Genomic DNA, 20,309 nt, shown 5'->3' with positions numbered 1-20,309 from the left:
TTACTTCCTTTCAATTACCATTTTATCTCAAAATGCAGGGAATCATGGCAAGAAAGGAATGATCAGTTTTGGAAATCTAGACCAAAGCTGTGTGTATGATGGTCCTACTTTGGTTCACCTGGTTCTGCTGAATTCCATAATAGGCTCCAAATCTGTCATGTCCAAAATATAGTAGAACAGCAATGGGAGAAACCATCCTCCAGTCTAATGTAGCTTAAAGAAATGTTCTATGAATTAGTGAAAAGATAGGTGGATGTATAAAAGCAACATTAAAATTATCTTAAAGATACATGCATTGAGAAGACAAAACCACCAAAAACTTGCAGAAGAGGAACTAAATATGAATCACAACATATTCCAACAGCCTCCACATGAGGGGGCTTTTTTTTCTTTTTTTTTAATGGGCACTACTACTCAAACTGTTCCATGTGCAGATAAGGGAATAAACACAGTGCAGGTGGACCTATCAGTGGTAAAAAGTAAAGCAATTTTCTTGCAGTTTTAGAGATTAGTATTTAGTATCATCACTAAATCATTGTTCTGTTAACACATATAATGGCAAAGATAATGTAAGATGTCCTTACACAGGAGATTTTGTAATATACTGGTTATTTTACACCCACACATGGCAGTCTAGTTCTTTCAGATCTGTTAACTTCAGTGAAATTTAATGGTCAGAAACTTAATCTAAAAGCTGGTAGGTAAAATGCACTGAAAGGGCAAAACAGACTACAATAAATACAAACATTACATATTATGTCACTATTCTTACTGATTTATCTCCTAAATCTCATTTCAACTGGAGCTCTGGGCATATAAGAGTTGGGTACTCGTTTTCACTATGCAGTTAAAATACACAGGCTTTATGTTGCCCAAGACACGAAGAGATTATAAATGATGAGTAACAAAACCAAATGGCTACTCTTGGCAAGAGGCATGCTCAGCCCAATGGGAACGGTATAGAAATCAAAGGGCTCTCACCCATTGCAAAGAATGCTGGCAATCAGAAGGCTTAATTAGCCTGCACAGAGCTGTGTGTTACTGAGACCAGACTGCTCCAAGAAGACTAATTAAGTTCAAATACATTATGCTTCACTTTATTACATAGGGATGCACAAACATAGAAAGACCAAATTGTACAATAGGATTTGAGACCCAGCTTGTCTCAGAGTTTTCAGTCACGCAACTGAAAAGTTCTGTCACACCGGTCAAGTCCCTCAAACCTTTTACCCATTCAAGACTACCTTTCTTCCAGTTTTTCCTGACTATTTTTTCATTGCTTCCTCCTGCCTCCAACCAACTTCCTATTCTTCTCCAAGCCACTCTAAGCCCTGCAACTTCCTCACACAAATACTGCTTTTCTCTATACCAGAACTCTACCACTCAATGTTTAGATCAGATCTCTCCTCAATTCAATACCTTCAATCCTCTCAAAGCCCAGTTTGAACATTCCACTGGCTGCTGGTACGTTCTGCTAACCAGCTGTGCCTGCAGCCCCACTGTTTCTCTGGCTTTCCCCACAAAGAAAAGCAGAATTTTCTCATTTCCTCATAGTAGAGCTTTTAAAAACCCAACCCCCAATCATGTATATCAAAAATCTGTCTTGCCAAACAGGGAAGAAATTCATATTTAAGGAAAATATAAGAACATAGGAAGTCCTAGGTGGTGCCTTTCCCAAACTGCCAATTTACTTCTGAATGTGCTACTCTCTTGATTTGTTGTCCTAAGCTGAACTAAAGCTCTAAAAGCTGCAGCATATACAGGGCTGTCCATATTCCAGTGGAGGGCAGTGTCCTTTCAACAGTTTTAGATGCTCAGCTAACTCCTTCCAAAGATACCTTGGTGGTCATGGTGAAAGTTGCTGCATCAACAAAGTCACTTAGAAGTGGTCTGATGGTAGGACACATAGGTTATAAAGCAAACCAGTAAAACATTTACTGTCTTTGGCCACTTTTAACAAAATTAAGGGAGAGATATTTGTACTGGGTCTCAGTGTAACAAGGAACATCCCAACTTTCTGAAAACAGATGGTCCAGTGGGACTTTAAAGAGAAGAGTAAACCTCTTTTGAGGACAAGTGCATTTAAGGTTTGTTCTCAAATATCTTTAATATCCAGTACTTCCTCCTTTTTCCTAGGCAGGGTTGTGTTTGGAAAATCTGTATAAAGCTTCTTGTCACATGTATTTCCTCACATCTATGCATCCTGCAGAGTTCAACTGTGAAAGAGAAGCGGAAGGGCTAGTAAGGATACTGGGAAAGGGTGTATCCATTAAAGCTATAGGAAACTCATAATTAATCAGTGAGATGATAATCTCAGAAGATGAAGATAAGGTGGAAAGATCTGGGAATCAACTCACTTTGCAGAAGCTTTAAACAATATGATCTTTAAGAAGCTAGATACTAACAATAACCTGGGAAGTGACAAAGGTCAACCTTTGTCCATACTGACCCTGGTTTTTGAATGAAACCATTGTCCCAGGAGGTTGCCTGGGAACTTAACAAAGCAAAGAAAGGGCTGTGAAGAACCACCATGCCAACACACAGAACTCTTTCCTCAAAGGCATTCCTTGCATTTTGAAAAACTATTTTTAAAAGAAAAAAAACTAGTCTTACTAAATAAACTGTAATGAATGGTGCACATTTGAGAGAGATTGCCAACAGCCCGTCTGAAATTTCACCAAACTTGTTACTGTTTCTTAGGGGATGATTTCCATAAATCTACTGTAGGGCATTCAAGTGGGAGGCTGAGTTTCCAACACAGTTACTGGACAGAATTATGTTCCAAATGTAAGCACTTTGGATTTCTCACGTTAAGGATTCCTAATTTGTCACAGACTTTTCCCGTCAATACATTCCTGCAGTCACCACTGTTGCTGGTTTAAATAAAAAACTCTTTACTGAAATATATGCAGGCTTCAGTAAATGTAAATATCGATAAATGCTTACAGAAATTCTTGTCCAAGAATATGCAATGCTACTGTGAAAGCAATCAGAAATAGATAACCACTTCCTTTCAAAAGCAAATATACTGTTGAAGCATAACTGAAGAAATCAAATCCTACCCTATTCATAAATGCTCCTTTTAAAGAGACAATATGTATTTTGCCTTTTAAAATGGAACTAAATTGGTCAGAAAAATGAGGCAATTAATTTCAGACATTTAAGAAAAATTTTGAGTGTAATAAATATGGGGACTCATTTGGATTGTTGTCATTGCTGTTAATCATTTGAACATATTGTAACACCCAATCCTGAGGCATCTGTGAATGCCATAATATCTTCATGGTCACACAGTTTTGAACTCACATTGTAACGAGTCATCAGAATTTTGTCATGATTTGTGCTGCAACAGTTGAATACTTTTACAAGGCAAAAATGTAGAAAAAAAATTAAATACTATCTTCTTACACAATCTCTTTCAGGAACAAGCAAAACTAGTTAAACAGATTGCTGCTGCTCAAAATGGGACAACTCCCTGGAGCATTACAGTGCCTTCTCCCAGCTCTTATTGCAGCAGAATATTGAAACAGAGAGAACAACTTATGATCAATATTTTGTTAAACAAAAAGTGGCACAACTAAATAAGAATTTTCTCAAACACTTGGCACGTACTAAGTTCTTCTTGCAGATACATAATGTAGAGTTGGATAAGCATTGACCCCTTCCGTGAATTACAAAATTAAGGGTTTCTAACATACACTATAAGAAAGAAGGTAGGTAGAGGTGTAAGCAGATGAAGTTGAATTTAACAGCATGAACTGTATTATCAAATTTAGAATGGCTGTTTATTGTGACAACTGTTCTTTTGATTCTGAAATCAATTACTTTTTCCATCACCTTTGCTTTCTCATTTTCTAGTACTATTTGTTTGATACTTAGTGACTTAGAATTTAACAGGACTATTTAATGGAATGGACTTGTTATGTTACGCATTACAGTAATGTTTTCCAACCTTTCTAGATAAATTTGCTATAGCGCTTATCTCATCTCATTGCTTAATACTACTGCTCATTTGAGGTACTTTAAGCTGTTATTTATTGCACTCAGAATAGATAGAGTGGAACCACAACAAAAGAGCAAGTAAAGCAGCACTGACATATTGCACATGTATTTTTCTGCCATGGCTGCACAATACATAGGCTTAGCTGTGATAAAAGATCTTGCATAGACACATGCACACAGACGTTTTTATTTAAATCATTCTGAGAAATAGAGAGGCATAGAATGAGGGTTATATACACCAACAGATAAAAACATTAGACCACATACTAAGTAGTATATATGTTCTCCTCTTCCAGCCAGGAAATAATGCATGGGAACTTGGCAGAAGAATGCTGAGAAGAAAACCTCTTGTACCTTTTCCCAAAACTGTATGGGGTAATACTTGCTAAAAATAGCTACAGTTCAAAAAAGTGGATAATCAATATGATGTAAGAATCTACTTAATGAATGAAACTCTCCAAATCTGATAACAATTGCTCAGTGTAAGTCCTAAAAGACAATGTCCTGTCTTTTCTGTTTTGGAATGACAAACAAATGAATGACTGTATTCACACTGAACACGTTGTTCTGCTGACCTATCAATGCAAGGGTAACATGATTTTGAGATCTAGATTTTGTAAAACAGGAAGCCTATCTGCTTGGGCAAAAAAGATCCCAGAAACAAGACCTTGATATAAAAGAGTTATTACAAAAATTCTCAAAATTGAGATAAGTTCTACATCTCCCATGTCCTGTAGAAGGTTAACTTGTAAGATCCATGCAAAACAAGGAGACAACACAAACATACTCTAGAGTAAATGACCTGGAGCCTTGCAATCAGATTCAATCTGTTTTTTAGATTAACTACTAACTTTTTTGATAGTTGTTTTTTTTACCACATCAGACCAAGAACGACTTCACGTTTTTTTTACTATAATGAAATAGCCTAATTGCTTGTATACATAGATTTGCTCTCAAAAGAGAAGAATTTTTAGTATGGATATTAAACATTAGCAAATACAAAGTGAACATGTACTCAATTCAATTAAGACTGATCTTGAAAAAGATACTTCCTGTATCAGCAACAGCTTTACCTACCAAATGAGATGGCCATCTTTCATGAACCTTTTTGCAAAAGTACCATTCTAACTGAAGACACTTTGACAAAGACAGCAAAAATAATCTCTTGAAATACTTTGTTTTTTTTGAATGAAGAAGAACAAAAAACTATGCCAAGATCGCTACTAGGTCTGGACTGAGAGCATGGAAGACATGAAACTTCAAGATACTATTTTGTCTAAGCTAGAAACTGTTAAGTACAAAATAGAGTGAAAGCAATTTAAAACAAAGAGTAAAAGATCCCTTAAACATACAAACATAATATGAAAAAGTAGAAGTGTTATCATAATGAGGTTGCAAAGATATCAGTGGTAAGCTCGGTATTGAAAAATGATACCTTCCCTGAATTTTGATCTGGGATGATAATACACAGTATGGGAACAAAGGCATAGTAATCAGTGAAAATTAGTATAAAGCTCTTTTAGTTCTGATGAAGCAACTGCTCTCATAAAGAGATGAAATGTAGGACAGGACTATACAGAAGTAAAAACAGAACTGTTGGAATGGCAATGAAGTTGCTAGTTGGAAGGTAACTGCTGAAATGGAAACTGATGGAAGAGAAGTTATTAATATACTTTGTAAATGAGTGATGTAGAAACTGACCTTATCTAGTATTTTCAATAATGATTTTTACACAAAAGTTAGGAGTGTTCTCAGATAAATGCAGGAGGCATCATCATTAGAGAATATTAAAGTAATCTTATCAGCAGGTATTCAGTAACATTGAAGATTGCTGTAAAAGAAATAGAGTGAAATTTTACACAAAATTCTGAACTAAGAAGCATCTTCACTACATGGGCAAGGACTTGACAGTTGGAAAAAAGGTAGATTATAAATCCATTGTACAAGCATCAGTAAAATCTCACATAAGCAGATTTGATCACTCCAAAGAAGGCAAATCTGTGACAAATGCAGAAAAAGACTTTTGACGGAGGTTGTTTTTTGGGTTTTTTTTGTTTTGCTTTTTCTTTTTTGTTTAAAGGATAAAAATGAAGACGTTTCACTTAGTTAATTCATGAAAATGACATCTGTAAGTTTTCATGCATCTCCTTTATAAGTGTATCTGAGAAGGGAATATGTGACCAAGAAAAGATTGGTGTATTTAAGTTAAAGGGCCAACAGTGGCACAAGGGCGACTTGGTTAGTTAGCACTCAGCTTGCATTACATATTACAACACTGAATTGTACTGGGTATTGCCCAAAATAGGAGGTGAGATTCATAGAACCAAGAGGTGCCATTTAACTTTTCGTAAGTGAAATTCGACATTAGGGACTACTAGTACACTCACTAAAGAATATATAACTTGAAGGCAATTCCATATTTACATCATCCATGGGAAAAGCAATGCCTGTACTTTAGATTCTTGCTTCTTTCTAACCTATTGCATCAGGTAGATGGAACCAGTGAACTTTTACTGCAGATGATAGAGCTTTCCTGGTCTAAATCTATGTTTGGGCTCCTGTGAACACATAACTGCTGCTGCTGCTATAGTACCGCAATTTTTTACAGCATTTTGGGTTGCATGTGCACATGAAATGGAATATTATTACTATATTGCAAATCTGTAGAAGCATGATATGATATCAGGATGCAACCTGCAAGTAGCTTGTTTTGATAGTAAGTTAATATAGACTTCTGCATAAGAAAACTCATTGAATAACTAACAGATATATTAAAAGTGTTAGAGAAAAAATGGAAATGTATGAGCGTGGATGCACCAGACAGCATAGCAGAAGGGATGTAAGGCAAATATATTGATGGCATGCAGATTAGTAGTTCATTTAGTTCACAGCACTTCATGCAACACTTCATTGGAGATACCCAATCAGTAAAACAAGGCAACCTAAAACAATTTACAGACCAAGACAACGAGTTGAGCCACTGAGAGATGATGTTGGAACAGTAAAAAGCAGGTTTAGATAAGGAGAACACGGGACAGCATGTGAATACAAAATATTCAAGAGGTAGAACCTGATGGAGGGACAAATATCCCCTTAAATGTCAACCTCTAAAGAGCATAAAGGGCATGTCCAACACTGACTTCATGGATATCAGTGTAGGAAGACATCTAGAGAAGTTGTGGAGAACTGCCTGTGCCCCACATCCTACACATCAATTCAAATAATCCTGACTGGACCACATGGGTACACATATATATGGACGCCTGAATGCTGGGCTCTACTGAATGCATGTATCTTTCGCGCTGCTGAATATAAAAGATATGAAAATGTGACTGAAATCCATTTTGTTTTAAAATACTATCACCTACCTCTCCTATAATATCTGTCATTGATCTTTGTTACAACCTCACTACATTATTTAGTGTGACAAGAAAGAAACAACTAGAAAAGGATCACTGTCTATCCTTTCATTTATGTTTATGAAATTCCTGTTCCTTTTATCAAAACAAAAGAACACAGCAGCAAGCGATGTGTATTATATATTATATCAATCGTCAGTGGAAGAACAGAAGCAAGCTTGCACATACCTGAACTGCTGATTAAGATCAGGTTAATGTACGAATGGCTGAAATTACAGATTATCAGGAACTGAGATGCCAAAAAAGAGGAGCAGTGGAAAAACAAAATTCTACAAACAGCACATATAGCTATTTGAAGATTCAGCACATAGATGCATAGTTTTACTCTTAAAACTGTATTTCATAAAGAAACAAAAATAAATCAGTTAGCACAGGTAATAAGAACTAATATGCCTGAGGAAAAGATGATGAATGGCGATGGAAGGTCAATGTTGCTCCAAGGGACTAATTCCAGCAAGACCTCATTAGACTAGACATGATTACTAGGCACCAACAAACTCACCAAGCATTGGTGACAAGACCAGAAGTAGATATACTGGAAACTGAAATAGCAACTGTTCCTGTGGAGGTGCATTCAAAGAAATTTCTAGATGAAAAATCTGGATGAAAGACATTGCTGTCTTTCAAAACCCAAACAAACAAACTCCAAATCTCAATTTGTGATACATCAGAATTCAAACCACAGATTTATCTTGAACAGGAACTGAAAAGGTGTGGGTAAGGAAACTAATGTGTGAAGGAGATGCACATCCTGACCTTTTTTTAGAAGTAATGACAAACCAAGGTTATCAGAATTAAAAAAACCAATAGCTGACTTTTGAAGAAAGCACAGTAACAACAAAGCTCTTGCTCCCAAAGCTGACTGGAAAAAAAAATCAAAGAGGAACTAACTGACAAGCTGATGTAGCATATGCATACATAGATCAGAACTCATGCAATGCATGTGTCAGACAGGATGTCTGTACTGCAAGATCATTCTCTTCGGGATGGATACACATGCAGAATAGTTATAATTTAAAAATATAGATATTTTCAGGTAAAGACTAAGAAGCTTATTTCTGACATGTTTGAAAGTTTCATTGGACTCACAAAAAGAATGGAATTCCATAGCTTAACAAAATATAAACTGGTTACTAGGCCAGAGAAATGTAGAGAAATTTTGCATATTAGAACTTCTTCATTATTCAGTATATAACAGGTCTGAAAAACAGCTCATTCTACAAATTCAAGAATTGTTCTGGATGCTCTGGATTGGTAGTCAACTCCCAATTACTCTAACATCCTTCTTCAGCCCTGCTCTTAACAGTTCTTAGGCATGAGAAAAGGAAAGGAACTGGATTTTGGCACTGCTATGTATTTAATACAGACTCCATTTTCCAATGAATATGGGTCTACTTGAAAAACAGATATTCAATAAATAAAACTAAGTCAAATAAGTACCTCCACTGAAATTCTACATTCACCTTAAACTTGATAACTCAAGTCTTTATTCTGTCTCTCCAGAGACTTGTTGATAGGCCTATTTTGATATTAACAAAAAACCCTAAAACCATACCCCTGTATTTTTCAACCTTCCTATGCAGTGAATCTTCTATTTTAGAAGGGATTTTAGTAGACTTTCCTTTTATTAGTTTTGAAGTATTAGGTTGGTTTTTTTACTATCCCAGGCATATCATGTTGCTTCTTAGTACAATTTCTCACTTTTGAAGCTGTGATATCTAGCGTTTCCAGCTAAGAACAACTGGGATTTTTAACCAAAATTTAAACTAAAAATAAGACTTAGTAGGAACACAATCATCCACATGTTTTCCCAGGACAGTACACTTTAAACAATGAGGAAAAAGACAATAATTATATAGAAAATATTCTAGTATCTTAATTATTAATTGATTTGAAAGGCACTGCTGCACTGTACTGAGGAGAACATGGGAGGATTCAGAAGGTTAACATGCATTAGTAAGCAGGATTCCTCATCTTAAAGCAACACCGGCTATTTTCTGCTCCAATATACATTCTCTCAGCATTGTTTTTCACTAAATACATTTTTGTAATCCTGGAATTTGCACTGAAAAAAAAAATAAGAGGAAATAAACCCCAGAAATAATCACAATATTGGAATTTTTGGCAGTTTAACATACCTAATTAAGCTTCTATCTATAAAGAGCTTCCTTTTCTTACAGGAAAAAGCAAGAAATCCTTGCAGTGCTCGGTGTGTGATTTCACCTAGCTAGATCATCCTAACAATTTAGAACATCCTTTATACTTTTCCATGCTTCTCAACCATATCACAGCTATACAACTGTGTCAAAGCACTTGCTAGTGCCAAAGCACTCAAGCAAGTTCCTTGGTAGAAAAAAAACACAGCATATACAAACTTCATAAAAAATAAATCTTGGGAATTGAGTCTATGCATACAAACTTTTAAATACATTCATATACTTGCCATATTGTTTTCACCTTGATGCCCACCTCAGAAGAAATACTAGGAATGAAGATAACAAATACAGAATTTAACATACTCAGTGTACACAAAATACCCACACTATGGATAAAACTACAGCTTGCTGTATCATGTCCTGAGCAGCATCTTACTATTAATGAAGAATTTCTGGTAAGCAACCTGACCTTTCTTCTATTGAAAAATACTGAATATTTCTACTGAAAAATTTGTAACAATAACTGATACAAAAGCATACTCCCAACTCTACCTGCTCATGTTAATGGTATTTCTTCACAGAGCAGCTGTATACTAAAAGTCACAACACTAGACTGAAAACATAAATCATAATTAGGTTTAGTATTAATTTGTAACTTGACTGTGTGAAAAACCAATATGCACATTCAGCATTAAAGCTACAGTTTATGAAAGGTGTTCAGAGCATCATTTTTCATGGATAGCAAGCGTAAGAGATGATTGAGATATAATATTTTTTGACATAGAAATAATTCTCATCAGCCTCTTTTCTAAAAAAATTTAATATATTTTCCTAAGCCTTTTCATTTCAAAATTTCTCTGCAACTGAAATGTTTACAAAAATTATGTATAACATAATTCTGACATTAGGAATATTAGGTCTTTGAGGGAATATAAACTTACAACTTTTAAAGGTAACAGTTCTTAACAGCAGACAGCTATAAAAAGTTACACAAAGTGATTAACTAGCTGAATATACTATGCTATAAAGAAGGTGTGGATGAAGCAGTGGGTAGATGACTCTTTTGCTAGAATCCAAAAACTCCTGAAAAGCAGCCTTGCTTGCTGATTTTAGCTGTAAAATTGGGCCTATATACCTTTCTTACATAAGAAGTAAAAGCTGTCTATCACAGCTCCAAACAGGTAAGGATGCAACTTGCCACCATTGAGGGTTTTGTCTGATCCAGTTCAACTAAAACATAGATAGTTAGGGAAAGGAGAAATAACCAGCAAGTAGAGAGAGCCTTTTTCTTAAGCAGAATATACAGACTGTTGGGAATGAAGCAGCAAGATGGAAAAAAGAAAAAAAAAACACTCTCAGAAGTACTGTACCAAGTTCCTTAGGATCCTTCATGATAATATTGAAAGAAACTCTGCATATTGAAGTGGAAAAACTGATCATCAGTGAGACTGATGACCTTGCAAAGTGGAATACTTTGAACACCTCCTGTCACTGAAAGGTATTCCTGGTGATAATTTAAAACCTGCCTTTGGTCTTCTATCTCTGCTTCATTTGGTTCTGACACACAACATTGCCAAAAATTAAATATTGATTATGTCATTTATGTATGGGAGAAGTGAAGACTCCAATTTGAAAACTGTAATTTTCTTTTATACTAATATCATCTCACTAAGAGTAGAACAAAATTAGAAGTTTGAAGGAATGACTCAGTCATTTGCTCTCGATATATTCTTTTAAGTTATCTGAAGTCATAGATCTGAAATAATACACTGGAAGTTTAAAAAAAGTCCCAAGAGTCAACATTAATGCAACCATTAAAAAAATTCTCCATATTTCTAAAAGGTATTTTGTATTAGGTACTGTATTACTTTGTATCTGAAAAGAACATTGCATTTAACTTAATGAAAATGGTGACCATAAACATATACAAAAATATAGTAACATCTTAGAATCTGAGTAGGTACTGCAAATGACAAGAAAAACTTGTAAGCCACACTGCGCCTTTCTAAACTTTTGTCATGTGAGTATTCACAAATTCATCTAACCTTGTTGAGAAAGCACTAGAACTTTCAAAAGACCAAAACTACATTGTAAAAGACAAAAATATCTGTCACAATTACTATCAACTTTATGGTTGAATGACCAAAAAATGGAAGAGTGTTAGTGCAGTTCTCCCCTGAGTAAAACTTAGACTGCCTCTGTACGTGAATCCATGTACTATAAATATGGTTTAAACGACCTTTGAGCCACAGTGGATTTTGCTTGAAACTCAAACGCAATTTAGAGAATCAGGAAGGTGTTCTACATAGAGTTATTAAAAGCTAACAAAAGTAAGTTTGCTTAGTTTTGGGATGTACCTAATGACAGACAGAGTAGTCCCAATGGAAATTTTTCTTGAGTTGACCTCGCAAGAGGCTACGGTGAAAAAAATAACTACTTCTTTTATCAGTAAATTAAACTTTTGAGGACTGATTGAAATATACAGGTTCAAACTCAATATTCATCATTTACTGTTTTGTTAGAGATTTTCAGAAAACATGGAAGATACAAGTAAAGCAAATTAAAATGAAATGTTTTGCTTACATGATCTGTGTGTATATATATATATATATGCAACAGCAGGTTTTCCAAAATAGAATTATAAAAAGGTAAAGACTTCTCCTAACAGATCAATCAGGAGTATTAGTAATACAATCTTCCATAACTTCTCTCCAATACCCCCTGCATTAGTAACCTGCTACTTACATTGATTCAATAGGGGTGCTCCTGGCATTGCAGAAGCTTGATTTGTCTTTTTCTGAGACACACTCAACTTTCTACTATTCAGCAAATTCAGTGAGAGAGATGTTAGGGTTTATGCACATTTAGGACAAAAAATACACAAAAACGGTACAAAAATTAAATTTGAATATATAATTAACAAAGAAATATAGTGCCACTAGCTCTACAGCTACACCACCACTACAAACGATGTGTATAATCAAAGAAAACTGAACTGTTGTTCAGTTTGGGGTTTTTAATTTTTTTCTCCTGAAATTCCTCTCCTTTGTTTCATGTCGGGTGTTTTGGAGTCCTGAAATGGGTTCCTCAACCAGCAAATAATATTGAAAAGATGAACACTTGCAGACTAAAGAAGGAAAAAAATACCACTCTAGAACATCAACAGGATAGCACAATACAATTTGTCTTTAATCTCACTACGGTGTGGATCTAGAGATCTATTGTAAGTTTAAATCATATTGCATTATTAGAAACCCAGGGTCCAGAAGGGAAAACACAGTAAGTGAAGACATTTAGACATACTGACAATCTTAAAGAATATGAATGAACCATATTTCTTGACAAATTTGTATGATGTTTGAGAACTTGTGGGTACTGAAAAGGACTGAAGAAAAATAAGCAGTTTGTTTGGAGTTTTTCAAGTAATAAGTGAAATTACTACGAGCTCTCTAAGTGGCAAAGAAGCTTATACTTTTGTGCAAAACCCACGAGATGAGATCACACTTCATGCTTATTTTCCAACTGGGCTTTCCCAGATCTTTCCTCACATCAGCTTGTACCACCCACTTTCAAAAGACAGCACAGAAAAGCTAAACTGGCCAGATGTTGCATGGCACTTCCTCTTATAAAAGTGGTGTGATCTCACACATTTTGAACAAAATCTGTTTTTTCAGTAATACATGAAAAATAGGGCATAACATGAAATACCAAAGCATGATCCAATTATGATAACAGCTCATCTCAACTAATTTCCCAAAGAAGACTTTCAGATTTTTAATGTGTTTCAAAGTTCGTGTAGTTTCTTTCTGTAATTTCTGAATCTTGGAAGATAGTCTAGAGGAGTGCATTCTGCTTCACAACAGATAAGTTTTACTCCTTCCGACTGTGATAACCTTTCTGAAAGTATATAGGCTACATCTAGAAGTATTAGCAGTGCTGTCTCTTTTTTATGCTTGTTACTGGTCTCTTTTGGTTTTCTTTGGACACTTGCTTTGTCAATAGGCATAACACTTAGTGCAGTTTCTCTGTTTCATATAGCTCTGAGTGTTCTAATGTAGTAAGCTCTCACTTTTACTTTTAAGCTATCAGACAAGTGACAAATTCTTTGCAAAAAAATGAAGAAGCCACTTGCAGATAGAATTCACTGAGTATCTTCTTGAGAAAAGTAGACTATATAATGAAGCTTAAGTATGCTATCCATCAGAACAATTCTTATTCTATTACAGTGAAGGTGAGTACTGCATAAAACAATTCCACAGGCTAAACCAAAACATTTCTATGTATGATTGCAAATAAATCTTGTTTGCTGACAGAAAAGAAGGAGACAGCAGGAAAGAAGACCTAGCAGATGCTGGCAATCACCTTAGCAAGCAGAATAATCTTCAAGCATCATGAATTAGATGAGGAAGAATGCTATTGTTTGCCATCTGCTATGGGTCTATTAGTATGTCAGCATCTGGTGCCACAGAAAGATCTTTGTGACATGAACACACAAAGTGAATTCAGACAGAGTTTTCTTCTGCTGAAAGGAATCCTTCTGAAAGTAAACATCTTGGGCCTTGCCACTGGTTAATTAACTTAGTTTTTGATATATCCTAATTAAAGTTTGATAGAAAGAGAATGTAATAGAGTTCACCTCGATGATTAAATAATATAGCGTAATCAGGAAGAACTGAATAATAATCCCATAAGGTTGGCATTAAAACTTTCTATTCAATTTAGGCTGGTTTTTGTTTCCAAATGTCAGGCAGCAAATATCTAGATTTGTGCAAAACCAGTTGGCTTGAAAGTCTCTTAAACCAAATAATAAAGTGAGGCACAGGACTGCCCCAGCCCAGGCTAGAAATTTGCATACACATTTTGTTGACAAAATACTACTTGTTTAATGTTGCTACTCGATGGCAGGATTATCTATGTTCCTGGGGATATTAAAGACATTCAGGGTGTTAACAATTTAATATTCATGATTTATACTGCAAGAGATAACATGAAACTTCAGTAACCATAACGTGTTGGTGGACCCCCACATTAAATTGTGCAACAGCATACATGGAATGAACTATACTGTCTTGTATTTATCTGTTACTTAGAATAATACAACCCTTGCATGCAAACCAAACTTGTTCATCAGAGGCAATACGTTAATCTGATAGATTATGTACCTGAGCACAGACCTTGCAAAGGCATCAATGTACTTACTTTTGGTGTAGGGCAGGATGCAGTGGAGAGACGAGAGGTGGCCTGGGCACGAGGAGATTCTGAAGGAGTAGTACTGAGGGAAGCTGTATCACGTGGGAGCACCTGAACACCACGAGAGATGATGGAATCTGGAATCTTAAAAAGAAGAGAGATGGAATTAATAGTAACAATGATACCGTATTCAAAACTTACCCAAAACCTCACATGAAAACCACAGGAATACCCCACTCTTACCCTCCATACCTTCTCATACTCAGTGCAAGCAGTGGTTAATGGCATGTTCTCCTAATTTCAGTTACAAACACCTAGCAAATATATAAGATCATATTCTAACTGAAGTAGCATAGAACAAATATTTCTCCTGATAAACCTATGAATCAGACATACTACTACAGTAACAGTAAGAAAGTAATGTTTTTCTTCTTAAGCCTCTGTTTCAAACCCAACAATGACCAACAATGATCTCTACTGTGTCATGAAGGAATGCAGACTTCCCATTCTCTAGCTAGGGGATAAGATTGTGAACAGAAACCCACTTACTAGCAATGACAGAATCCCTCTGAAGAAATGTTGTGCAGTGAAAAAAATCTCTCATAAGAAATGTCATGCAGTGAATATATGTTCTTCATTTCGTGTACCAAAGACTTTATTTTGGCTACAAAAATTCCTGAAGTAAAGTTTGTGCTGCAAAAGCTGCAGGCCTCTCTGGAGGGAGCACCGGCAAAAGCATTAGAAGTCACCAGCCAAAGCCACACTTGGCTTAAAACGCATTCCAAACAGGAAAATAAGAATTTGATCCTTTTTTTTCTTTTTGTTTGTTTGTTTTAACTTCACATAATGTCTTGGAAGACCAGCTAGGAAAGTTTACACCCATGATGAACACAACTGGAAAACTGGTAACAACAGATGAGAAGGCTGAGGCACTCAAAAACATTTTTGCCTCAGTCTTCACTGGCAGCCTCTCTTCCCCCACCTCTGGAGTGGATGGACTGCAAGACAGGGACTGGGGGAGCAAAGTCCCTCCCTCTGTAAGAGAATGTCATGTCTGTGACCACCTAAGGAACCTGTACATGCATACATCTATGGTACCTGAAAAGATGCATCCCAGAGTCCTAAGGGAACTGGCTGATGTAGTTGCCAAGCCACTCTCAATATATGAGAAAGTCATGGCAGTCAGGTGAGGTCCCTGGTGACTGGAAAAGGGCAAATATTGCACACGTTTTTAAAAAGGGTAGAAAGGAGGAGCCTGGGAACTAGTGATCTTTCAGCCTGCCTCTATGCCTGAAAAGTTCACGGAACAGATCCTCATAGAAGTGATGCTAAGGTACACGAAGAATAGGCAAGTGATTTCAGACAGTCAGAATGGCTTCATCAAGGGCAAGTCTTGCCTGACCAATCTAGTGTCCTTCTATGACAGGCTCACTACATCAGTGAACAAGGGAAAAGCTGAAGATGTTGTCTACCTGGGCTCCTGCAAGGCCTTTGATATGATCCCCCACAACATCCTTCTCTCTCAATTAGAGAGATATGGATTTGATATGCAGTGGATGAGGAACTGTTTGTATGCTTGCATCCAGATGGTAGTGGTCAACAGCTCAATGTCCATATGGAGACTGGTGATAAATAGTGTCCCTCAGAGGTCCATACTGTGACCAATAATGTTCAATATCTTCATCAATGACATAGGGGGACCAAGGGCACCTCAACAAGTTTGCAGATGACGTCAAACTGAGTGGTGCAGCTGACATGTCTGAAGGATGGGACTCCATCCAGAGGGACCTGGACAAGCCTGAGATGTGGGCCCATGTGAAACCCTTGAGATTCAACAAGGCCAAGTGCAAGATCCTGCACCTGGGTCAGGGCAATCCCTGGCAGCAATACATGCTGGGGGATGAAGGGTTGAGAGCACTGCTGAGAGAAGGACTTGGGGGTACTGGTGAACAAAAGATTGGACTTAAGCTGGCAATGTGTGCCTGTAGCATCCAAAGGAGCGTGGCCAGCATTTGAGGGAGGTGATTCTGCCCCCCTGTCCTGCTCCGGTGGGATCCCACCTGGAGTATGGCATCCAGCTCTAGAGTCCTCAGTACAAGAAAGATTTGGACTTGTTGGAGCAGGTCCAGAGGAGGGTCACAGAAATGATCAGAGGGATGGAACAGCTCTCCTATGAGGAAAGGCTGAGAGTGGGGTCATTCAGCCCAGAGAAGAGAAGATTCCAAGATGACCTTACTGGGGCCTTTCAGTACTTAACTTGGGCTTATAAGATGGTGACAAAATTTTTAGTAGAGCCAGCTGCAATAGGATGAGGGGTAATGGTTTTAAACTAAAAGAGAGTAGACTTAGACTAGATAGAAGGAAGAAATTATTTACAATAGGGTGGTCAAACAATGGAATTGGTTGCCTGGAGAGGTGGTAGATGCCTCATCCTTGGAAACATTCAAGGTCAGGTTGGAAAGGACTCTCCGTAATCTGATCTAGTTGTAGATGTCCCTGCTTATTGTAGGGAGTTGTGAACTAAATGGCCTTCAAAGGTTCCTTCCAACCCAAACTATTCTATGATTCTACAAATCTATTTCTAAGCTGGAATTTTAGGGACAGATCCCTTAGCTGTTATTATTAAGCAACTTAAATAAATGTAATTACACCATCTTAGAGCAGTGAGAAAATGGTCTTATTTTCTGTTACAAAAGTGAATCTATCATTGTTTTTTACCTTCTGTCTCTTCTGTGCAATTTTATCACCAGTTCCAAAGAAGTGAGGTAAAAGAATGCAAATGCTTTTCTTAGCATTAATACAGCAAGTCTAAGAAAGTCTATTGCTTCTTATTACTGCAGTATTTGGGCCCAGTAATGCAGATATCTCACCAGCTTTATAACTGACTACATTGCTAGTTTAACATAATGAATAATTTTTTTTAGAAATTATTTTTATATATTTTAGAAATTGTGTCTAAAATGGTAAGACATACAAATGATAAATACCTCAGGTAAGAGAACTGAGCTCTAACATTAGTTCTGCAACACAAAATGCAGCAGATATTCCTCTATAACACACTCTCTACAAAGGCTTATTCTAATTTTATTCTCATAATTTTAGCCTCTTCTTTTTTCAGAGGCGGCACTTCTACCAGATCAGACTGCTCTTACTTCCTGCAATTCACTTTTCTATTACAACAGAGTAGGAAATGTCAAAATTCAGATCTTTGAAGGAATATATACACACATATTTTAAGATCTTTCTCCCCATTAGGAGTTTCTTGGCTCATGTAAGAATGTTCAAGTTCCAAGAGAACCACCAAAAGAACCCCATATTTGGGGGAAATGACAGTAACAGACAATAAAAAGCAGCAAGAGATGAAGATCCAGTGACAAGTCAAACCACTAACATTGGACATTTCTGGACAGGATTTTATTTTTTCATTTTTATAATGGAGATGCAGGACCCAGTGTGCATGGAGGCATTTTAAACATTCTTGTCTGGCAGGGCTTTAGCACAAATAGAAGCCACTGAAAAGTACCCTCCTTCCAGGAACAAGCTTGAGTCATAGATTTTAAAATCTGTTGCATCTTTAGGACCAGTGATAAGATACTGACAGCTTTGTTGCTTGTCACTGTGGAGTTAAAATGACCAATCTTAAGACTCAAGTCATTAAATATGGCTTTTAAATGTATTAAGTTGGGGCTGTTCAGCCTGGAGAAGAGAAGGCTGCGTGGAGATCTCATAGCAGCCTTCCAGTATTTGAAGGGGGCCTACAGGGTTGCTGATGAGGGACTATTCATTAGGGACTGTAGTGACAGGACAAGGGGTAACGGGTTGAAACTTAAGCAGCAGAGGTTTAGATTGGATATAAGGAAGAAATTCTTTACTGTTAGGGTGGTGAGGTACTGGAATGGGTTGCCCAGTGAGGTTGTGAATGCTCCATCCCTGGCAGTGTTCAAGGCCAGGTTGGATGAAGCCTTGGGTGACATGGTTTAGTGTGAGATGTCCCTGCCCATGGCAGGGGGGTTGGAACTAGATGATCTTAAGGTCCTTTCCAACTCTAACTATTCTATGATTCTATGATTCTATCTAGAAGTAATGAGTATGTCTAACTTAGCAACCTTGACTTAGAGATACTGGGTTATACCTAGAGGATCTTATTTTACTGCAAACTCTCTTCCACACTTTAGAATTTCTCATGTTTATAACCTGTTTATAAGTTGTGTGGAAAAAGATCTTGCTCTCAGTGTACCCACAGCCCCCTGCTTTCTGATCTACTGCTGTATTTCTAGACTGAAAGTATTATTTACTAGTCAATTTCTGTCAGCATTTGAAAAAAAGACAACTTTCCTCAGAGGATTTTTCCAGGCTAAGTATCTTCTGCTTCAGTTTCCATTATAAATTATGAAGTCAGAGGAAGTTTCTCTTCACTATGGACTATTATGCTGAGGATATCATCCTATCCAGAAACAGTGCATAACTGGCTTCTATTTGGAGTAGTCTTGATTTGCAAATGGCATCTTAGAGGTGTATTTTGAACTGGAGTAAATAGAGGTAAACAAGAACAATGATATTCTTATCATGCAAACAGTTTGCAGTCAGAAACACTATTTCCCTTCTGCTCTCTTTTTCTCCCAAAATCCCATCTTAAATATGTTAAACACAAGAAAAAAGACCAAAATCCAGAAGTTTTATACTGGCAGACCTCCAATGCTATCTATAAATTTGAATGTCTCCTTTTAATCTCCGTGACTAAGGACAATGCAGCAAAAAATTACATTTTGCTAAAGGCATAAAATAAAAAAAGACACAATAAAAGTGTTTTAAGTCTTCAGATCAAAAACAGTTTTAAGTCTTCAGATAAGACATCTTTTCCTTACCCTCCTCTGACAAAAAGCTGCACACATCTTGATATGATTGTGTATTGGTCCACTGGGTTTACTCTGGTTATTCTACAGGAACATTGCCTCGCTCCCTTCAGGCAAGTAACTGTTTGGTGCATTTTCTTCTACCCATCACATCTATCAATCATTGCTTCTAAAATTTTATCTGATATTACCTTTTCCAGAGCAAAAAACTCTCTCAACAAAGTGACTGGGACAATTCCAGTCTCCACTGAATTGCATGTGAAGTACTGATTTTTGCCTGTGAGAAAATTAAAATCTAAGTAAAATTTCAGCCAGGATACTAATCAGAAAAGGAAGCTGAAGGCAAAGGGAAATAACTATTACAGACATTTAATTTCAATGGAAATTGTTCCCTAATCTCTACCTTTACAGAAAAGACAATTGCCATAAACCAATCCATATATAAACCAATCTAGAACTCTTAAGTTTCACCTTGTTAGCTTTCACAGACACAAAATCTCACTGAGAGAATTAAGTCAATTCACATGAACAAATTTTGCTCCCAAGAGTTTAATTTCTCTAATATGACAGTGTGTTGTATTATAAATCCAGTATTAATATTCTCATTAAACCTACAACTTGCTGATTTCAGAGAAGGTGCTGATACATATACTGCATGAACATAAATATAAAAAAATATAATGCATATC

General features: G+C 36.6%; 1 protein-coding gene across 4 annotated transcripts in view; it reads right to left on the bottom strand.

Annotated features, from left to right (window-relative positions):
• The window catches only part of GPHN (gephyrin), a 286,661-nt gene that overhangs the window by 78,192 nt on the left and 188,160 nt on the right, over window positions 1-20,309 (bottom strand). For all 4 annotated transcript variants that reach the window (XM_031049092.2, XM_005149265.3, XM_034062164.1 and 1 more), the window contains one exon: window positions 14,777-14,911. In XM_031049092.2, coding sequence (XP_030904952.1) covers window positions 14,777-14,911 — 135 coding nt within the window. The remainder of the gene's footprint in view (window positions 1-14,776; window positions 14,912-20,309) is intronic.

Source organism: Melopsittacus undulatus, chromosome 4, assembly GCF_012275295.1.
Source record: "Melopsittacus undulatus isolate bMelUnd1 chromosome 4, bMelUnd1.mat.Z, whole genome shotgun sequence".
Lineage (NCBI taxonomy): Eukaryota > Metazoa > Chordata > Aves > Psittaciformes > Psittaculidae > Melopsittacus > Melopsittacus undulatus.
The sequence above is the reverse complement of the archived record's forward strand: the minus strand, read 5'-3'. Positions and strand labels throughout refer to the sequence as shown.